Source organism: Maniola jurtina, chromosome 14 (genome assembly GCF_905333055.1).
Source record: "Maniola jurtina chromosome 14, ilManJurt1.1, whole genome shotgun sequence".
Classification (NCBI taxonomy): domain Eukaryota; kingdom Metazoa; phylum Arthropoda; class Insecta; order Lepidoptera; family Nymphalidae; genus Maniola; species Maniola jurtina.
In genome coordinates this window covers 4,841,392-4,859,442 of record NC_060042.1, presented here as the reverse complement: position 1 = coordinate 4,859,442, position 18,051 = coordinate 4,841,392, and the positions used below count along the sequence as shown (strand labels likewise).

Genomic DNA, 18,051 nt, shown 5'->3' with positions numbered 1-18,051 from the left:
ATGTACTCGTACGTAAATATGTTTGTTCGGGTGGAATCTTGCAACTCAATTTTGAAGCAGATATACCAAATTTCAGTCTTTTAGGACTTCAGGAAACACAGATACTTGGTACGTTTGATAAATCTGCCACGGACATCTTATCCTGAAAACTTTAGAATTCGAGCAACAGATTTTACAAATATGCATCTCATATACGAGGGGATGAAGGGGGACCCGATTTCTTAATTTATCTGTTGTTCATAATTGTTGAAATTCCTACTTAATGCCAAATTTCAGTCTTCTAGAACTTCAGAAAGTACCCTAGAATTTGTGACTAGAGGTTTTGAATGTCGATAAATCTGAAACTATAAAAGCTAGACAATTGATACTCAGTGCGTTTAATAAGTCTGCCAAGGACATCTTATCCTGAAAATATCAGCATTCTAGCGACAGAATTTAAAGATTTGCTTTTCTCATAAGAGGCATAGAGGGGGGGAATTTCCAAAGTCTTAATTTTCGTGTAGTTTGTATGCAATTTCTAGTCTATATACCAAATTTCAGTCTTCTAGGACTTCGGGAAGTGCCCTAAAATTACAGACTAGAAGTTTGACTGTCAATAAATCTGAAACTATAAAAGCTAGACAATTGATACTCAGTGCGTTTAATAAGTCTGCCAAGGACATCTTATCCTGAAAATATCAGCATTCTAGCGACAGAATTTACAGATTTGCTTTTCTCATAAGAGGCGTAGAGGGGGGGAATTTCCAAAGTCTTAATTTTCCTGTAGTTTGTATGCAATTTCTAGTCTACATACCAAATTTCAGTTTTCTAGGACTTCGGGAAGTGCCCTAGAATTACAGACTAGAAGTTTGACTGTCAATAAATCTGAAACTATAAAAGCTAGACAATTGATACTCAGTGCGTTTAATAAATCTACCAAGGACATCTTATCCTGAAAATATCAGCATTCTAGCGACAGAATTTACAGATTTGCTTTTCTCATAAGAGGCGTAGAGGGGGGGAATTTCCAAAGTCTTAATTTTCCTGTAGTTTGTATGCAATTTCTAGTCTACATACCAAATTTCAGTCTTCTAGGACTTCGGGAAGTACCTTAGAGGTTTTGATGATCATCAGTGAGGGACGAAATCGGCGTATTTTAGGTATCAATAAATCTGTAACCATAAAAGCTAGATATTTGATATTTGGTATATTTGGTAAATTTGCTGAGGACACCTTATACTGAAAATTTCAGCTTTCTAACGTCATCCAGACCGAAGTTATGACGGGTCGAAAATACGGCGAAACACTTCGAGAAAAAGGTACGTAGCGCCCCGGCCGCCGCGTTTGGCTCGTCTTGGCGGGGGCACTGCCGTGCCCCCTGATACAGTATAAGCCACGCCTGAGGGACGCTTCCTTCCGAATTTGAAATATGGTACTATCTGTCAATTATTTTTTGAGAAAAAATCAACATTCAGCCCATTGTTTCAAGCGTGTTAACCCGTCAGAACAAATTAGGTTATACGACGTTAAGGCCTTTTATACAACACGACATCGATACGACGCTATATCAGAAGATTAAGTCAAAAATGCAACGAATTATTTTAAGAATGAGTGCGTTTATAAAGTTATAAAAAAGATTTGTATAATAATGTTATGAATTATAAATGAATCTATACTTAATATATAATATCACAAATGCGTATTGTCTGTCTGGCTATCTATCTGTTTGTCGTCTGCCTTTTCACAACCTATCCGTTTAACCAAATTTGAAAAAATCGGATACAACAATGGGAATGGATCCCCGAAATGGGGACGGAATATTCGTACGTATAATATGTAAATATGTCATTTAGTATGAACGGAAAAGGAACGGCAATTTTTTTTATTCCTTTCCCGTCCATAATAAATGGAAAAGCGCACAGTTAACGTTGACTTCAACAGTTAAATACACTAGGACTAGGATCTCAAACGGATCGTAATCGAAAAGCAAACTGTCGATGTCGTCCTATATTAAAGGCCGTTACCGTGAACGAGTTATGCAAATCGAATCATCCGTTTCCCAACGTCCAGTTAATACAGTTCTTTCTGTAGTACGTGGCTGCGGAAAATTGCGCTGTTTTGCATTTTGATGAAATATTTCGCAAGTTCTTTCTCGAATACTGTTGCATATCTAAAGTTGGATTGCATATTTTGTGGCTGTTTTTAGGGTTCCGTACCTCAAAAGTAAAACAGAACTCTTATAGGACTTTGTTGTCTGTCTGTCCGTCTGTCGTGTCTGTCTCTTGACAGCGGCAGTGACGCGCTACGCGGTACGCGCGTCGCGGCTGGAGAGAATATTGTGCGGGGCGCTGTCGCGACGAACAGTTCAGCTGCAATTCAGTTCGAGTGCGTGGGCACCTTTAGGGAATAGAATAGATTTTTATTCAAGTAGACTTTTACAAGTGCTTTTGAATCGTCAAAATAATTTACCACTATTTACCGTTGACCTAGAATCAGGAAATTAGGCAGGTAGGTAAGTCTTATAGCACAAGTAAAGGGAAAAATCCGGAAACTGTGATTTTGGGGTTTGGGGTAAAAAAAATGTGTTCAATTTAAATTCAATTCACTAAATCATATATAGATGGCGCAGACCGTTATTAACTTGCAGAGTTGTACATAAAGGTGTTAGGAAAATCTTGTAAGATGGTACGGAACGCTTCGCATTTTAGTCCGACTCGCACTTGACCGGCATTTTTATTTAGAGTGGCTATTTTTGTTATCTCCCAGAAGATTAGAATTATTATCTACCTTTTTGTGCACAGTATCAGAACTAAATGCTTTAGGATTTTCAAATTATCTATGTAGGTATTTATTTGTCTGTGTAAATTATTTTGACGATTCAAAAGCACTTGTAAGAGTTTACTTGAATAAAAATAAATTCTATTTATTCTATTGCTCTCGACTGTGTTTTAATATCCGCCTGACTTCAAAATACAAACAATTCAACACAAAAACGAAATTACTCTATAGTTTTATAAGTAAGTAGTGTATTCTGTGCACTTATTATTTTGCATTTTGTGCTGGTAAATTAAATTATCTATAATTGGTAAAAAGTTATTTTTTTGGAATCCTCGAAAAATATGAAAATAGTGCCTTGTTTTTTTTTGCTTTTTTGAGGCTTAATAAACTATCTACCAAAAAATCAAAAAAAAAAAATCTGTGATATATACCCACTGAAGGAAGAAAAATTTAAAACGCCGTATTTTTCGCCGGGATCCTGCCTGTTACACCGGGCAATAAAATGGGTCTCATAAAGCCAGACCGGCTGGCGCGCATTACTCCAGTCTCCACAGATGTTATCACAACATAAAACACCAAAATTAAAACCTATAAAATATCGAGGACATGATTTATATCACACTTTAATAGGCTACAAATTGTGTGCCGCGTTAACGTGTCGTAAAAGTTACGTTTTCGATAACTATGTTCTAATCTTGGCCCTTATTTGCGATGTTGTATAAAAGATATGAGAATTATTCATGTTATTGTTGTGCATCTCTATGGGCTATGGGCTAAACAATTTCTACATTATCACCCAAGCATTGCAATTTTTCGGTTTTCCTTCGACTTTTTTTGATATGCTTCTGATTATGCCATGCCTCTGAACCTCTTGGATCTGTTACGGGCTTGGCAAATCCAAAAAAAACTTGTGGCTTCAAAGGAAAAAGAAAAACTTTGAATAATAGAAACATAAATAACCGGTCAAGTTAAGTGCGAGTCGGACTCGCGCCCAAAGAGTTAAATAAGATGCACTCAGTGCTTTATAATTTTTTTTTCATTTGCATAGCGGTCATTTTAAATGAATTATTATTTTATTAGTAGACAAACGGATAGATGGATAAACCGACAGTGGAAACATAATAATAGGGGCGTTGGCACTCTTCGAGTACGGAACCTAAGCTAATAAGCTAAGCTAAGTTAATAAGTGCACATGCGTTATTTTAATTTTTTTGTTGTTCAAAAATGTAACGTAGGGAGGTACATTTACAGTATACGGCATGAGTATGAAGCATAATATGAACTTATGCTACAGGCTCGGTATACAAACATTCCATTACCTAAATCAAGTGGTCAGACCACAAAGTGTTAATTTCCCTAAGTGTAGGCTGAAAGCCTCATACCACATACTAACGGTTCACTTTTGTGAGTCCTCAAAGCTGTTGGTATTAAATTCTTGTTTGACACACAATATTCTATGTGAAAGAGTTCAAGTCATTTGAACAATTTGGTATGTGGAAGAGATTGCGTTTTATCTTATCCTATCTTCTCAGACAAGCCGTCAGACAAGTACGAAGAAACCAATATTGTTATCTTTTCTGTCGAAAATAAATTAAATAAAAATTAAATTAAAAATTTAAAAAACCCCTGACACATAAACCTCTAAAAAGTAAAAAAATAATAGGTAAATATGTATGGGCCCTTTAAGAATAGTATAAATAGTAAAGTTTTATCCAAGCGCTCGTTGTGCCAGGGGACCGCTACCTATGATAAACTATGAAAGTCATCTGTTGTAGAAAGAATAGTCTTTAGCGGTCCCCCGACGCAACGAGCGCTTGGATAAAACTTTACTATTTATACTATTCTTAAAGGGCCCATACATATTTACCTATTATTTTTTTACTTTTTAGAGGTTTATGTGTCGGGGGTTTTTTAAATTTTTAATTTAATTTTTATTTCACGCTTTTTAAACTTTATTCATAAATTACCGTTTATTTGTGCCATTCTAAAACCCAATTTCTATAATAATATAAATCCAATAAGGCAGCTAATGTCTCTTCAAAAGTAACATCAATGTTATGTTAATTATACGTTCCATGAAATATTTTTGACCGAACATCACTAAATCAAGAATTATCTGAATGACTCACATAGTTTAACACGACCAAAACGAAATATCTGTTTCTAACATGTCGTTGCTTTAAAAATGTACCCATTTTACGTAGTCGTATAATAGTTCGCTTTTCAAGATATACCTACGATTAAATTGAAATCGACTTTCACCCGATGAAATAAGGAATAAAGTGGCTTGTATTTCATTTTGTTTGTTATTGCATGCTTATTGCATGTCAAATTTTTATTTGACATAACTTTCAAAAACCGGTCAAGTGCGAGTCTGCCTCACACATGAAGAGTTCCGTACAAGTTTTTTTTTATGTAATGACAATTCAGTTGTCGGATTTTTCTCTTTACTTGGGCCACAGGAGTAGAGTGCTTGGGCTATAAGATATTGCTACCTGCCTTTCATGATTCTACGTAAACGGGAAGTACCCAATTTATAAGTTTTGATTCTCTTGAAAGATGACACACAGACAGACAACGAAGTGGTGAAGGAAAACACCGTCAGGAAACCTGCATGCTTGAGAGTTGGCCATAATGCTCCCTCAAAGGTGCGTGAGGTGTGCCAATACGTGCTTGGCCAGTGTGGTAGCTTCTCATTCTAAGAGGAGACTTGTGCTCAGTAGTGAGCCGGCGATGGGTTGATCCTGATGATGATGAATTTTAAACGTATTTTGTCAAAGTAAATAAGCTGAGTTCAAGCAGATAAAATAAAAAGAAGGTGCGCCTAATGCATCATCCAAACCTGCGCGACAAAGCGACTACGATGCGGGAACCTCAGCCGCGCGGAGGGTCATCGCCTCCTACGATATTTAATGGTGCCATGCACACCTACCCAACTACAACAGTCGAGGCTACATCTTTTTTTTCTACAGATACCTACTGAACCCTAAAAATAGTTTGACTATGGTTTGGGTTTGGGTTGATTGTTCGTGGCCTTTGGTTGACTGTTGGATATTATAATTGAATTGATGTTTTCTCATTTAACTGTGATTATAATATTTTATAAATTAGAAACTCCGCGCCTACGATCCAAAGTATCGGAGTTTTCCAAAACATTATTTTCAAATAAATAATTATGTATCTAGGCAACGTCCATCTTGACAACTTGACATTTGCCAATTGACATAATATTATGAACCTCTGTTACAATAGTGAAAGATCCCAGGGCCACCAGCCGTCACGTATTTTCTGACGAACGAAATGTGGACGATTGAGTTGTGTTACTATGTTCTAAGAACGCATGCCTACAGACCTGCTAGCTTGCTTATACGGCCATTTTTCAGGTATCAGGTAATCAAGGTACATAAAAACATTACTTACCTCACGTAAATTCTCCAATTTTTTTAATTTTTAGCAGATTTTTTTAATATTAATAATTAATTGACATAAGTAAACTATAAGAGAGTGAGAGAGAAGTCAATATATCCTAATACATGTCTTACTCAGTCTCATGCGCGTAGATAATGATGCCCTCGCGCTCAAACCCACAGAGGCATTAAAATTGAATTTAGGGGATGATTGGCCCTCTGGATCAGTCTGTCTTCTTGTAAAAGGTTTTAAAATAGTTGTCTGGTGGACATATATAAAAATGGAGCATCAGAATTTACGTGCAGTTAAGTAATTACTTATTTTGGGAGCTTTAAAGCGTCTGCAAAGCAATACGGCCGACGCGGGAAGTGTCTGGGAGTATTGGCGACATATTTTTAAGGATATTGCCTAAAATATACGTAAAAATCAGTTTGGAGAATTTACGTGAGGTAAGTAATGTTTTTATGTACCTTGATTATCAGATACCTGAAAATTGGCCGTCTAAGCAAGCTAGCACGTAGACTAGGCATGCTTTCTTAGTACTTACTAACACTACTCAATCGTACATATTTCCTGTGTCAGAAAATACGTAACCTCTGGTGGTCCTGGGATAAAAGTAATAAGAAAACCAGAAAAGAGCTGATAACTTCCAAACGGCTGAACCAATTTTTTTGGATTATAGCTAAGAACACTCTCGATCAAGCCACCTTTCAAACAAAAAAAACTAAATTAAAATCGGTTCATTCGTTTAGGCGCTACGAGGCCACAGACAGATACACAGATACACAGATACACAGATACACAGATACACAGATACACAGATACACAGATACACAGATACACACGTCAAACTTATAACACCCCTCTTTTTGGGTCGGGGGTTAATAAAATAAAATACTTAATAAATAAACAAATTCGGAACACAACACTTCATAAAGTAATTTATAAGCTGTGACTAAAACGTACATTTTTTTTGTATTTTACTTACACGATTTGTTGCGTTGTCTAGCTCGGAAATATTAATCATAAATTATGTACGAAACCCTAAAAGACACAGGCCCGACTCGCGCTTGGCCGGTTTTTTAACTACGTCGACGTAAACAACTCTTACTTACCAATTAGATGAACCAGCTGATTGTAATTGACTTACTTAGCTTCACTCATCTTAATTAGCGATGATGAAAAACAAGCTTTAATGAATTATGTTATACAATAATGTTATTTGTTTTACAGTAAAACAAGTGTGCCCACGCTGGGTAGCTAATTTTTTTTTACTACATGAAAGTTCTCGATCCTTACCTATTTCACAGATATTTAATAAAGCACAAGGTATGAAAAATCGTAGGAAAATGCAGCGATCTTCCTTTCTCAGAGTTCACTATATTTTACATCTGGTGGCTGCGTAGCTTTTTACACGGCATAGCAACGTAGCAAATTCGTAGCCTATTCGTAGAACACGGGTATCATAGAATGGTGTCTTTGTAGGTACGCTATAACAACCATTAATTTCTACAAAGTAATTTTTGGTTTAAGCACCTTACAACAGCTATATTTCCTAATTATTATTAGTAATTCTAATTTTTAACTTGTACAGAGCAAAATTATATATCTTTTAGGATTTAGTAAACGCTAAAAATTGTCAGGAGTACTAGCAACTTCTACTTACTTACTTACTACTACTAAAAGTAGCCTAAGCCACTCTCTTTTAGTTTTTAACCATGGAAAAAAAATCACGCCGATTTGTTGCTCCCTTGCAGTGTGATTGAAGAACAAACCAATAAAGAAACAAACACACCTTCGCATTGTGACAAGCATCGCGTAATAACACTTTGTTACAAAGCGTTACAACAAATCCTATAAAATAAATACATAAATCTGTCCTTTAATGAAATTCTGATGTCTGAAAAGTTGTATAGTTAGCTCCGTCCTTAATCCAAGGGATCCGAGTGGCTATTAGACCGCGCACAGATTAAACGGCAGGCTGCAACATGTGGCCGGACTATAAAAGCGTTATATAAATTGCGCACTGCAGCGTTTTCGGACTGTGGAGGTAAGTTTTAGGGTTTTATTGGTGCGACGCAGGGTGAAATAAAACTAATCTTAGCTTTATAAATATAAATGCTCTCGGATTACTCCTTAATATTATCAGGTGTTTCACTAGTTAGTTTCACTTTCGCTGCGACATATAATAAGATCTCACAACCTTTCGACAGTTCACAATCTCACGAGATAGATTATAATCTAACCGCATTTACAATTTTACGGTGACATATATAAACAACTCTTTTACCAATTTCTGAGTACCTTATAAACAAATTCCGATAAACGGACCCAAAAGTTTACCGATTCCAGAAAGATGGTAAATCGAAAACGAGTTTGTGTAAGTATATTACGGCACATAACAGGTTTGTATGCAAATATGATACCCAAAAACTACAGCCTGATGGAGAACGGTCGTTGCAAGTGTTATCAGGCCAACCCCAAGAAAGTTTTGGGTTGAGTTGATAACACATACGCACTCGGAGATTCGAGTATATCTTTCGATTAGCTTATCACGCTTGTATAAGCCGCATTTGAGTACAGATTATCATCATCATCATCATGATCAACCCATCGCCGGGCACTACTGAGCACAGGTCTCTTCTCAGAATGAGAAGGGTTTGGCCATAGTTCGCCATACATGCTTCCCACACATTTAAGAACATTATGGAGAACTCTCAGGCATGCAGGTTTCCTGACAACGCATTTCTTCACCGCTATGCAAGTTATATTTAATTGCTTAAAACGCACATAGGTTCGAAAAGTTAGAAGTGCGTGCCTGGTCTCAAACCCCCGGTCCTCTGAACAGGCCGTCTACCGCTAAGCCATCACGGTTTCAGTATAGAAAATATAGATTATGCGTCGATTCAAATCGGTTGCTGAAAACGTTTTACGATTCTCTGGATTTTATCTGTCTTCACAGGGATTTGGGTGGAATGGAAAACAATCAGATGGAGTGGACGTTAAAGGACGGAAATCCGATCGTTTACATAAAGCGCTTAGCGGCGCTCGCGAGTGCTGCGCTTACTATGAAAGTAGGTATAATGGCACCGATCAAAATAAAATTTCTAGATGTAGAACGATTTTGTGGTTTATTTTTTAAAAGGATCCTTTGTAGCACTTACGAAAAATATTTTAAGTAAGTATGTAGACATTTGCAGTCAGAGGGAGTCGTTGGTAGCCGCTGGATTCAGGTGGTGCAAAACCGTGGCGTGTTTTTTTGGATTTTCGAATTAATGGTAAGAACTATCAAAATTTTTTAAATTTTTAAATGTATAAAGCCCTTAAATAAATAAAGAAAAAAAAAAACTATCAAAAATTCCATGATTTTTGGATTTTGAATCTATCGGCACTGCGAGCACTATTATCATGTCGGTGACGCGGCCTTCAAGTTCTTACCCATCCCAAAATAGTACTTAAAAAACGAATAGCACCTATTTTTCGTATTTAAATATAAAATGAATTTCTACGTGGTTACGACTCGGGATGTTAACGGAGGAAACTTCTATATTCCTTTGAAGTCAAACAAATGTTATAATAAAAATATATTGTACATAATGTAAAACCATCAATATGATTAGAAGTGTTAGCGTACATCATTTAAGGACAATTAATGGGTAAGTAATGTTTATTTATTAACAGACTAGATGATTCCCGCAACTTTGTCCGCGTAGATATAGGTTTTTAAAAATCCCGCGAGAACTCTTCAGGATAAAAAGTAGGCCATGTACTAAATCAGGGTATAAGCTATCTTTTTTTAGGGTTCCGTACCTCAAAAGGAAAAACGGAGCCCTTATAGGATTACTTTGTTGTCTGCCTGTCTGTCTGTCTGTCAAGAAAACCTATAGGGTACTTCCCGTTGACCAAGAATCATGAAATTTGGTAGGTAGGTAGGTCTTATAGCACAAGAACAGGAATAAATCTAAAAACCGCGAATTTGTGGTTAGATCATTAAAAAAAAAAATGTGTTTCAATTTTCAAAATAAGATAACTATGCCAAGTGGGGTATCATATGAAAGAACTTTACCTGTATATCCTAAAACAGATTTTTATTTATTTTTATGTATAATAGTTTTTGATATGTCGTGCAAAATGTTGGAAAAAATACCCGAGTACGGAACCCTCAGTCCGCGAGTCTTACTCGCACTTGGCCGGTTTTTTTAAATTTCAAGCAAATCGGTTCAATCATCACAACTTTTATATCTTCTACTATACTGCTTTTTTTAAAGCTTTTTTAGTTATAACCAGGTTATCCTTATAAATCTGAGTGATATAAAGGCGTTAATAAATTTCAGGACGGAGGCCACATCTGCGCCGGAGCATGCCAGTCATATAAATAGCATTGCTAGTGCTAAAAATATAAATGTGCATTATAGAGGACAAAGGCTATGGGAGGGGCGACTGGGAAATATCACGCGTAGTATTATGAAGGGACCGTGGAATATTTGGTGGCAGGTCTGAAGAATTCTTCTTTTCCTTTTGCTTTTTGGGGCATGTTTCTCCATCCACTGTGCTTGGAATTGCTAGTGCGACTCTTCAGCGTAAAAAGGCACCCGAGCTTACTCCAGAAGTCATCAAAACTAATACGACAATGGCTATCAAGTTGTAAGCAAACATGCCCCATCTAATACGTACAGCTATTGCAGAAGTCATTGTTTGTTATGTTATCAATATTAGTACCTAATTCAAAAATTTGCATAGAAGTATTAATTGGTTAATAGGACGGTAGCATGATCATTGAAAAAAACATATTAGATGATTTTTTAACCCCCGACCCAAAAAGAGGGTATAAGTTTGACGTGTGTATCTGTGTATCTGTCTGTGGCAACGTAGCTTCTAAACTAATGAACCGATTTTAATTTAGTTTTTTTATTTGAAAGGTGGCTTGATTGAGAGTGTTCTTAGCTATAACCCAAGAAAATTGGTTCAGCTGTTTAAAAGATATTAGCTCTTTTCTAGTTACATTAACCTTCACTTGTCGGGGGTGTTATAAATTTTTAATTTACACTTGTTAATTCCAGAGTTTCACAGTATTGATGATAATCTACAAATACGTTGTACACTTATTAATAGCTTATTACTTGGAAGACTCTAACGCTTTCTTAGACGCAACTGTGATCCTTGGCGAGGTGTTTTTCTCATTGGACGTCTTATTGCACCTGTTGCATGCATTCTGGCCTATCGTGCGACTGCATATGAGAGTGTATAGACGAAACTACATAATGTTGTTCTTAGACGTCATCAGTCTATTTCCTTTGGGAATAATTTGTAAGTACTCTTTTCTCTCGGTACAGAGATAGCTTGCATCTTGGAGATGGCCATAATTATGCTCCTTTTATCCTGGAAAATTAAAAAATTCCCACGAGTCCCCATGAATTTAAGTTAAAAAAAATCTAAATCCATGGGGTCAAAGTCGCGGGCAACGTCTTGTATTACTAGAAAAAAAAGGGGAAAATACCAAATATCCAGTCATTCCATTATCAAATAAACTCCAATGTCTAATAAACGAATTAGGTAAGCAATTCAAATGGAACAATATTGATCCAATATTGAAATAATCAGACCTCAAGAATTCTACATTCGGTAGTTCTATTTATTTATGTGGGTGGTTAGGTATGTTATAAATTGAATGAAGACGAAATATTACTTAGAGAATAAAAAGGTTAATCTTACAGTCAGACACAAACAACGTTACAAGACTTGGTTACTTATGGGGCGATGTTTTGCCATTGGACGCATTTACAGATTAATCGGATTTTTTCGGAGCCTAAATGAAACGGTGAGAACACGATTTTAGGGCTTGCTGTTAGAGTTCCGTACCCGAAGGTTGCCAAGGGGACCCTTTTTATTGAGCGTCTTCTGTCCGTCCGTCCATCTGTCCGTTCGTTCATCTGTCTGTCAACGGGCTGTAATCTCATGAAGCCATAATAGGTAGAGAAAGTTGAAATTAGCACAGAATGTGTATTTCTATTGCCGCTATGACAACAATCAATTAATGAAAAAAATTATCAAGTAATGTTTCTTGTACGGAACCCTTGGTGTGTGAGTCCGACTCGCACTGGACAATTTTTGAAAAGATTGTACCTATACAGTCGCAAACTCAACAACATTCGGTGAATTGGGAAATGCATGAGCAGAGGGTGGCGCCTGCTGATGTAACCAGCAATTCTCCGACGCACCCGATGCTTCCGATTCTCGCTGTTGATGTTACATGCATTTTTAGTATTTGCGTTCGCGTGCGTCTTTTGTATCTTTGACAGCTCGTGCGGATTTAATAACTCTTGCGCTTTATGTGGGTTGTCGCGCGGTTAATCATCTTTAGGTTATGTGAGGTTTAAGATCACCTTTAGATCACCTAGCGGATAATTGCTAGCAGAAAACCGCAAGAAAAAGGCGCGTGGAATTGCGGTAGAATATTATCTGTGCAGACAAACGCCAGAGAGAAGTTAGACGCGCGAAATTTCCGCTAGTCATCCCTGACTTTGATGAACTTCTTACAGATGAGAAGTACTCGCAAGAAAATGTATGTACTGGAACATTTACTACTGGTACTCTTGATGTTACATGGTGCAACATGTCTATGGTACTGGTTCCACAGACCAGCGCTTAGTAATCGAGATTGGCACTTTTTGGGCTTCAAGATTCCTAGCAGGAGTATCAAATTTGACAAGTGAGTTATTAGCGACATCCTGGTTGAATACTACGGTTCAGTAACATAACAAGCTTTTAATTGCAAAATCGGTTGCAGAGGTCTGGATTTGTTAACTTTCGATATTTCACCAATAACCATAATCATGGAGGTTTGAATACTAACTTGCTTTTTATTGTTGCTCAAAGTTTAACACTAACCGTACAGAATTTTTAACTACCTTTCATGCGAGTCGATCTCAGTAACACCGAACGTAATAATAATAGTAGCGAAATAATTTCGACAAATTAAAACAATTTCGTAAGTCAAACCATACATTTTCGTTGAAGCATTTGTCTTACTAAAATCGATATTATAAACCAGTAGTTTTTGAATTTGCATTATTTAATAAGAAAATACCTAAAGCCACTTTGAATACCTAGTACATTATTTATTTGCAGCTACATGGCATGCTGGTACTACTGCGCCTGTCGCTTTTTCAACACAATATTTGGTGACAGTTTTCCTCTGGTAAATGTGAATCAATACCTAGTATTATACTTAGACTGCATCGGCATCTTTAGTCAATCATCATCATCATCATTGTTAACCCTTCGTCGGCTCACTATTTATCACGGTTTCTTCTCAAAATGAGAAGGGTTTGGCCTTATCTACCACGCTGGCCAATTGCGAGTCGCCAGATTTCACACACTTTTGAGAAAAATATGGAGAACTCTCAGGTATGCAAGTTTCCTCACGATGTTTTTCTTTAATTGATCAAAACGCACGTATCTCCGAAATGATGCGTGCCCGGGATCGAACCCTGAAGGCCTGAACTCCCCGACTAGGACGCTGACGTCTTTGAAAGTAGACTCCAATACTCGTTCATCGCTGGTCATAGGTATAATATATGGGTTTCCACCACAGAATTAGCAATAAGTGCCTTCTTATTAGGATTTCTATGGTTTTCACATTCTATGGTCTTGGGCCATGTAGCCCTTGAGTTTGTCTACCCAGCGTAGGTTCATTTTTTATATTCATTCATTATCAAGTCAGTTTTTGAGATTTCTCATTATCAGTTTGTTGATATTAAAATCTTTAATCTATTACAGAACTTTCAAGAGAAATGGTTGACTTCCTTGTTGATGATATTTGGATTTGTTTGTATGCGTTATCGATTTATTGGAAGTTTCACTTGGGAGTTGGTATTGGAAAATCGGCGATGGTCTGTTTTTGTAGAGCAGGTTATTATGCGAATATTATTCCATACTGCAAAATCATAGCTGTATTTACTATCTTCTACTCACCCTACAGTAGTAAAGTAACATGAAACGCAATCGCCTCAAATTGATTTAACAACGTAGAGGAAAAAGGAAACGTGATTTGCCCAGGTTCGCAGTCCTTTTTCGGGCAAGATGTCATATTACGTAATTTTCTTAGACATTTCGTAAGAAAGATTCGGCAAAGTATACAAAATAGCTCACTTTATTGGATACAAGGTTTCTGTCTGCGTATCGCTCAGAGGACGATGATTTGAGCCGATGCTTTCGAGCAAATTGAAATTAAAAGCCCAGGATTGAATCCCATACCTACTTCTAGAATAACAATCCGAAGTCTAATCTCTAAGCTATCGCCGCTCTTTTTCACTGCAAAATGATAAACTCAGTGATACATTTTTAGGGATACCCAGAGGGTGCCAACAACGGGACCCTATTAAAAAGCTTCCGCTGACCGTCCGTCCGTTCGTCTGTCTGTCAGCGGGCTGTATCTCGTGAACCGTAGATATAGGCAGAGAGTTAAATTTCCACAGAATGTGTATTTCTAATGCCGCTATAGCAACAAATAATAAAAAATTCAAAATGGCCGCCATGAAAATTAAAAAAAAAAGCGTTATTTCTTGTACGATGGTAATTAGTACGGAATCCTTCGCGTGCGAGTCCGGCTCGCTGTTTTTGTATTCTGTACCGCCGCGCCGTATGGTCTTTTTTTTTGCAGTATCACCACATGATCCAATACCTGAAGTTCCACGGAGTTCCATCAGGGCTGGTCCAGCAAGCAATGCTGTACAAGAAACAGCTGTGGAGGATGAAGGACGGGATTCTGACAACCCATCATTTGAAAGAATTGCCTGTGCCGATTCAGATGGAACTCATCTTTGACATAAACGTCGCCCATTTTCACGACTCCTACCTCTTGGGGGATGCTGGTATTTGATACTGTTTTATTTTACACTAGATGACACCCGCGACTACGTCTACGTGATTTTGTAAGAATTCCATGGAAACCGGAACATGAAATTCCCGGACAAAAAGTACAGACAAGTATGTAAAGACAAGCTATCTCTGTACCAAATTCGTCAAACAGTTACACAGATGGACCCTCAAAAAGCCAGACAGACACTTTCACATCTATAATATTATACAGTATATACGGGTTAGTATAATATGGACTAGTATGGATTATCATTACAGCGAATAAAGTAAGGCAGCCAATTGCCATGTCTGTTTTAAAGCACTACTCTCGAAGAATTCTGAAACAATTTCAATTTAACTTTTCACTAAGCAAGCATGGAGCTTTTCACTACTTTTAAAGATTAGTGCCTTCAAACAGATAGACGCTGTAAGCTCGCTGGTCTTTATATTTTGTAGCGTAGATGCCTGGTTAAGCCGCCTTTAGTAGGTACTAAAAGCTAGTAAAAGATAGTGACCTAGTTGTTAATAAAGATATGTAGTGATGTAAATGCTACTAAGCCTCTTGAAATAATAACACATCTTCCCACACTAAAGCGGTCAAACTCAGGCCATTGACGCTAATATTTGATAACTTCAGAGGAATCTTTTATGCGGCACATATCCCTGTTGATGAGACATGAGCTGTATTTGGCTGGACAGTATGTTTGGAACCAGGGCGTGGTGAAGAACGGAATGCTGTTTATCAAACGAGGAGTCTTGGAAATGCTCTCAGATGAGGACGATGAAAGTCCGATGATAGCGTTTAAGGAAGGAACTGTTAGTAAAAGCTGCCGATGAGAAATAAGAAGTGTTACATAATAGTTAAACAGTATTCGCTTTTTGTGCTAACAGTAGGTGAGGGACGTGTAACCTAGCTGTGATAACGCTTATCAATCGATTGCAATTGTTAAGCAACATTGATCTAAGTCGGTAACTGGATGTGCGACTGACTTCACCATGACAATTGATGATAATAATATTGTTAAGCCTGGACACCTCAAAATGTATTTTTAAATTACATTTTAACAGTTTTGATGGGATTAAAATGTGACATCGTGATGTAAACCAACTCCATCCATATCAAATACGTGATGTAGAAAAGCATCTTTTCTGATTTTAATAAAATCAATCCAAGCATTAAAACATTTTATAAAAATCTACCTGTTTCAGGTACTGGGTGAAATAAGTCTGTTTTATTCAATACCATCAAAAGTTACCGTAAAAGCGGCTACATACGTAGAATTGCAGGTTTGTATTGTTAATTTTCTTTCACAAAAATGAGCTTTTTGTGTGGCAAGTATTTGAAATACAATGCTTTATAATTTATTTATTAATCCATATCCATACTAATATTACAAATGCGAAAGTGTGTCTGTCTGTCTGTCTGCTACCTTTTCACGGCCCAACAGTTTAACCGATTCTGACGGGTACAGAGTTAACTTATATCCTGGGGATGGACATAGGCTACTTTTTATCCTGGAAAATCAAAGAGTTCCCACGGGATTCCTAAAGACCCATCCACACAATCGATTTGTATGAAATTTGGTACTGAGGTAGCTTGCGTCCATGTTATTGGCATAGACTTTTTATTCCTGAAAACCAAACAGTTCCCACGGGATCTTCAAAACCCTACATCTGCGCAGACGAAGTCGCGGGTATATTCTAGTACTATAATATATTTGGTTTAAAGTATCTGAATTGGCATCTACTTAGGTGTTACGAAGAACGGATTTCATGAGAACAATGGCTGAAAATCCTCATATGCTACAAATCATCCGCAGCAAAGTAGACTCGAGAATAAAAAGCTCTAAGATAAAACAGGTTTTAGTTTTATTTAATTTATCGAATTTAATTTAATCAGAGACGTAAAGGTACAGTGTTTGAAATATTTCAGAATGCAATTATAAAATACGACCAAAATGATTCTCGGCTTATTAGAACACGATACAGACCGATGAAGTTATTTAAAAATCATTTATCGGGAATTGAAGAGGAGGATCCAACGTTTGTAGATGATTCCCATATGTATTACAAAGGTAAAAATAATACCAATAGATACTTAGATGTCTTTGAAGTAAACCTTTCTTTATTTAGGAGCAAATAAGTAAGCGAATAAAATGTTTTAAATTTTCTTTCAATTTCTTCAAAGATGAGAACAATGTCAGTCATCGGAAATTTACTACTGAATATCTAAATTTGTATAAGATTGCCAGCAATGTTACCACGGTAGAAGAACCTCGAATTTGTCTCCGTGCAACCTTCCCATGGATTTTGGAGCCAAATACAGATTTCGTGCGTAAAAGTTTATAAAATGAGTTTTTTAAATTTTTTTCAAAGTAATTTTTTTTTAATATAACTATGATCACCAGTAATAAACCTACCTAATTTTGTTCTTTATAGTTATCTGGTTTCTAAAATATACCTACCTAATTTTGCTAAATAAACCTACCTAATTTTGTTCTTTATAGTTATCTGGTTCTATAAAAAATGTGCAAACAAATTGAGTTCGATTATATTTTGTTATACACTTACTTTTTCTGGAAGCACTTTACAAAGTCCTATACTACATATAATAATCATCATAATTTTCCCACCTAAAACAATATCAAGTAAAATATTATCTGGAAAAATATCTAGTTTATTGATTATGATTAATATAGTCTTTTTTTCAAGGTGAATTGTATCGTTTTCAGACAAACATGTTCGACTTAGCCCACTTCATAATGGTGTTGTATGTTTGTATAATGTACCCGCATTTGGCAGTCGTCTCAGTACAGTCTGATTGGGAGAAAGTTGTGGGCGCAATCGTGATTGCTGGATTGTTGCTCAACATCTATATACAGCTCACTACTGCTATTGTTGAAAAAGTCAGTCATATTTTTTTCATTTCTCGACACTCAAGGACCCTAAAATACAAAATCAGGGGGTGTTTTGATTATAATTTAAAAAAAAAGATGTGTGTTTCCTACCAATAGCAATCCGAGTATT

The 18,051-nt window shown here is 36.7% G+C and overlaps 1 protein-coding gene across 1 annotated transcript in view; it reads left to right on the top strand.

Moving 5' to 3' along the window:
* The first annotated feature begins 9,692 nt into the window (after positions 1-9,692).
* Positions 9,693-18,051, top strand: part of LOC123871756 — a 47,309-nt gene continuing 38,950 nt past the window's right edge. Inside the window, exons 1-14 of the mRNA XM_045915704.1 lie at positions 9,693-9,821; positions 10,500-10,659; positions 11,226-11,472; positions 11,880-11,983; positions 12,705-12,874; positions 13,294-13,363; positions 13,945-14,076; positions 14,828-15,038; positions 15,662-15,840; positions 16,234-16,311; positions 16,777-16,884; positions 16,958-17,099; positions 17,213-17,355; positions 17,757-17,930. Coding sequence (XP_045771660.1) covers positions 9,778-9,821; positions 10,500-10,659; positions 11,226-11,472; positions 11,880-11,983; positions 12,705-12,874; positions 13,294-13,363; positions 13,945-14,076; positions 14,828-15,038; positions 15,662-15,840; positions 16,234-16,311; positions 16,777-16,884; positions 16,958-17,099; positions 17,213-17,355; positions 17,757-17,930 — 1,962 coding nt within the window. The 5' untranslated portion in view covers positions 9,693-9,777. The remainder of the gene's footprint in view (positions 9,822-10,499; positions 10,660-11,225; positions 11,473-11,879; positions 11,984-12,704; positions 12,875-13,293; positions 13,364-13,944; positions 14,077-14,827; positions 15,039-15,661; positions 15,841-16,233; positions 16,312-16,776; positions 16,885-16,957; positions 17,100-17,212; positions 17,356-17,756; positions 17,931-18,051) is intronic.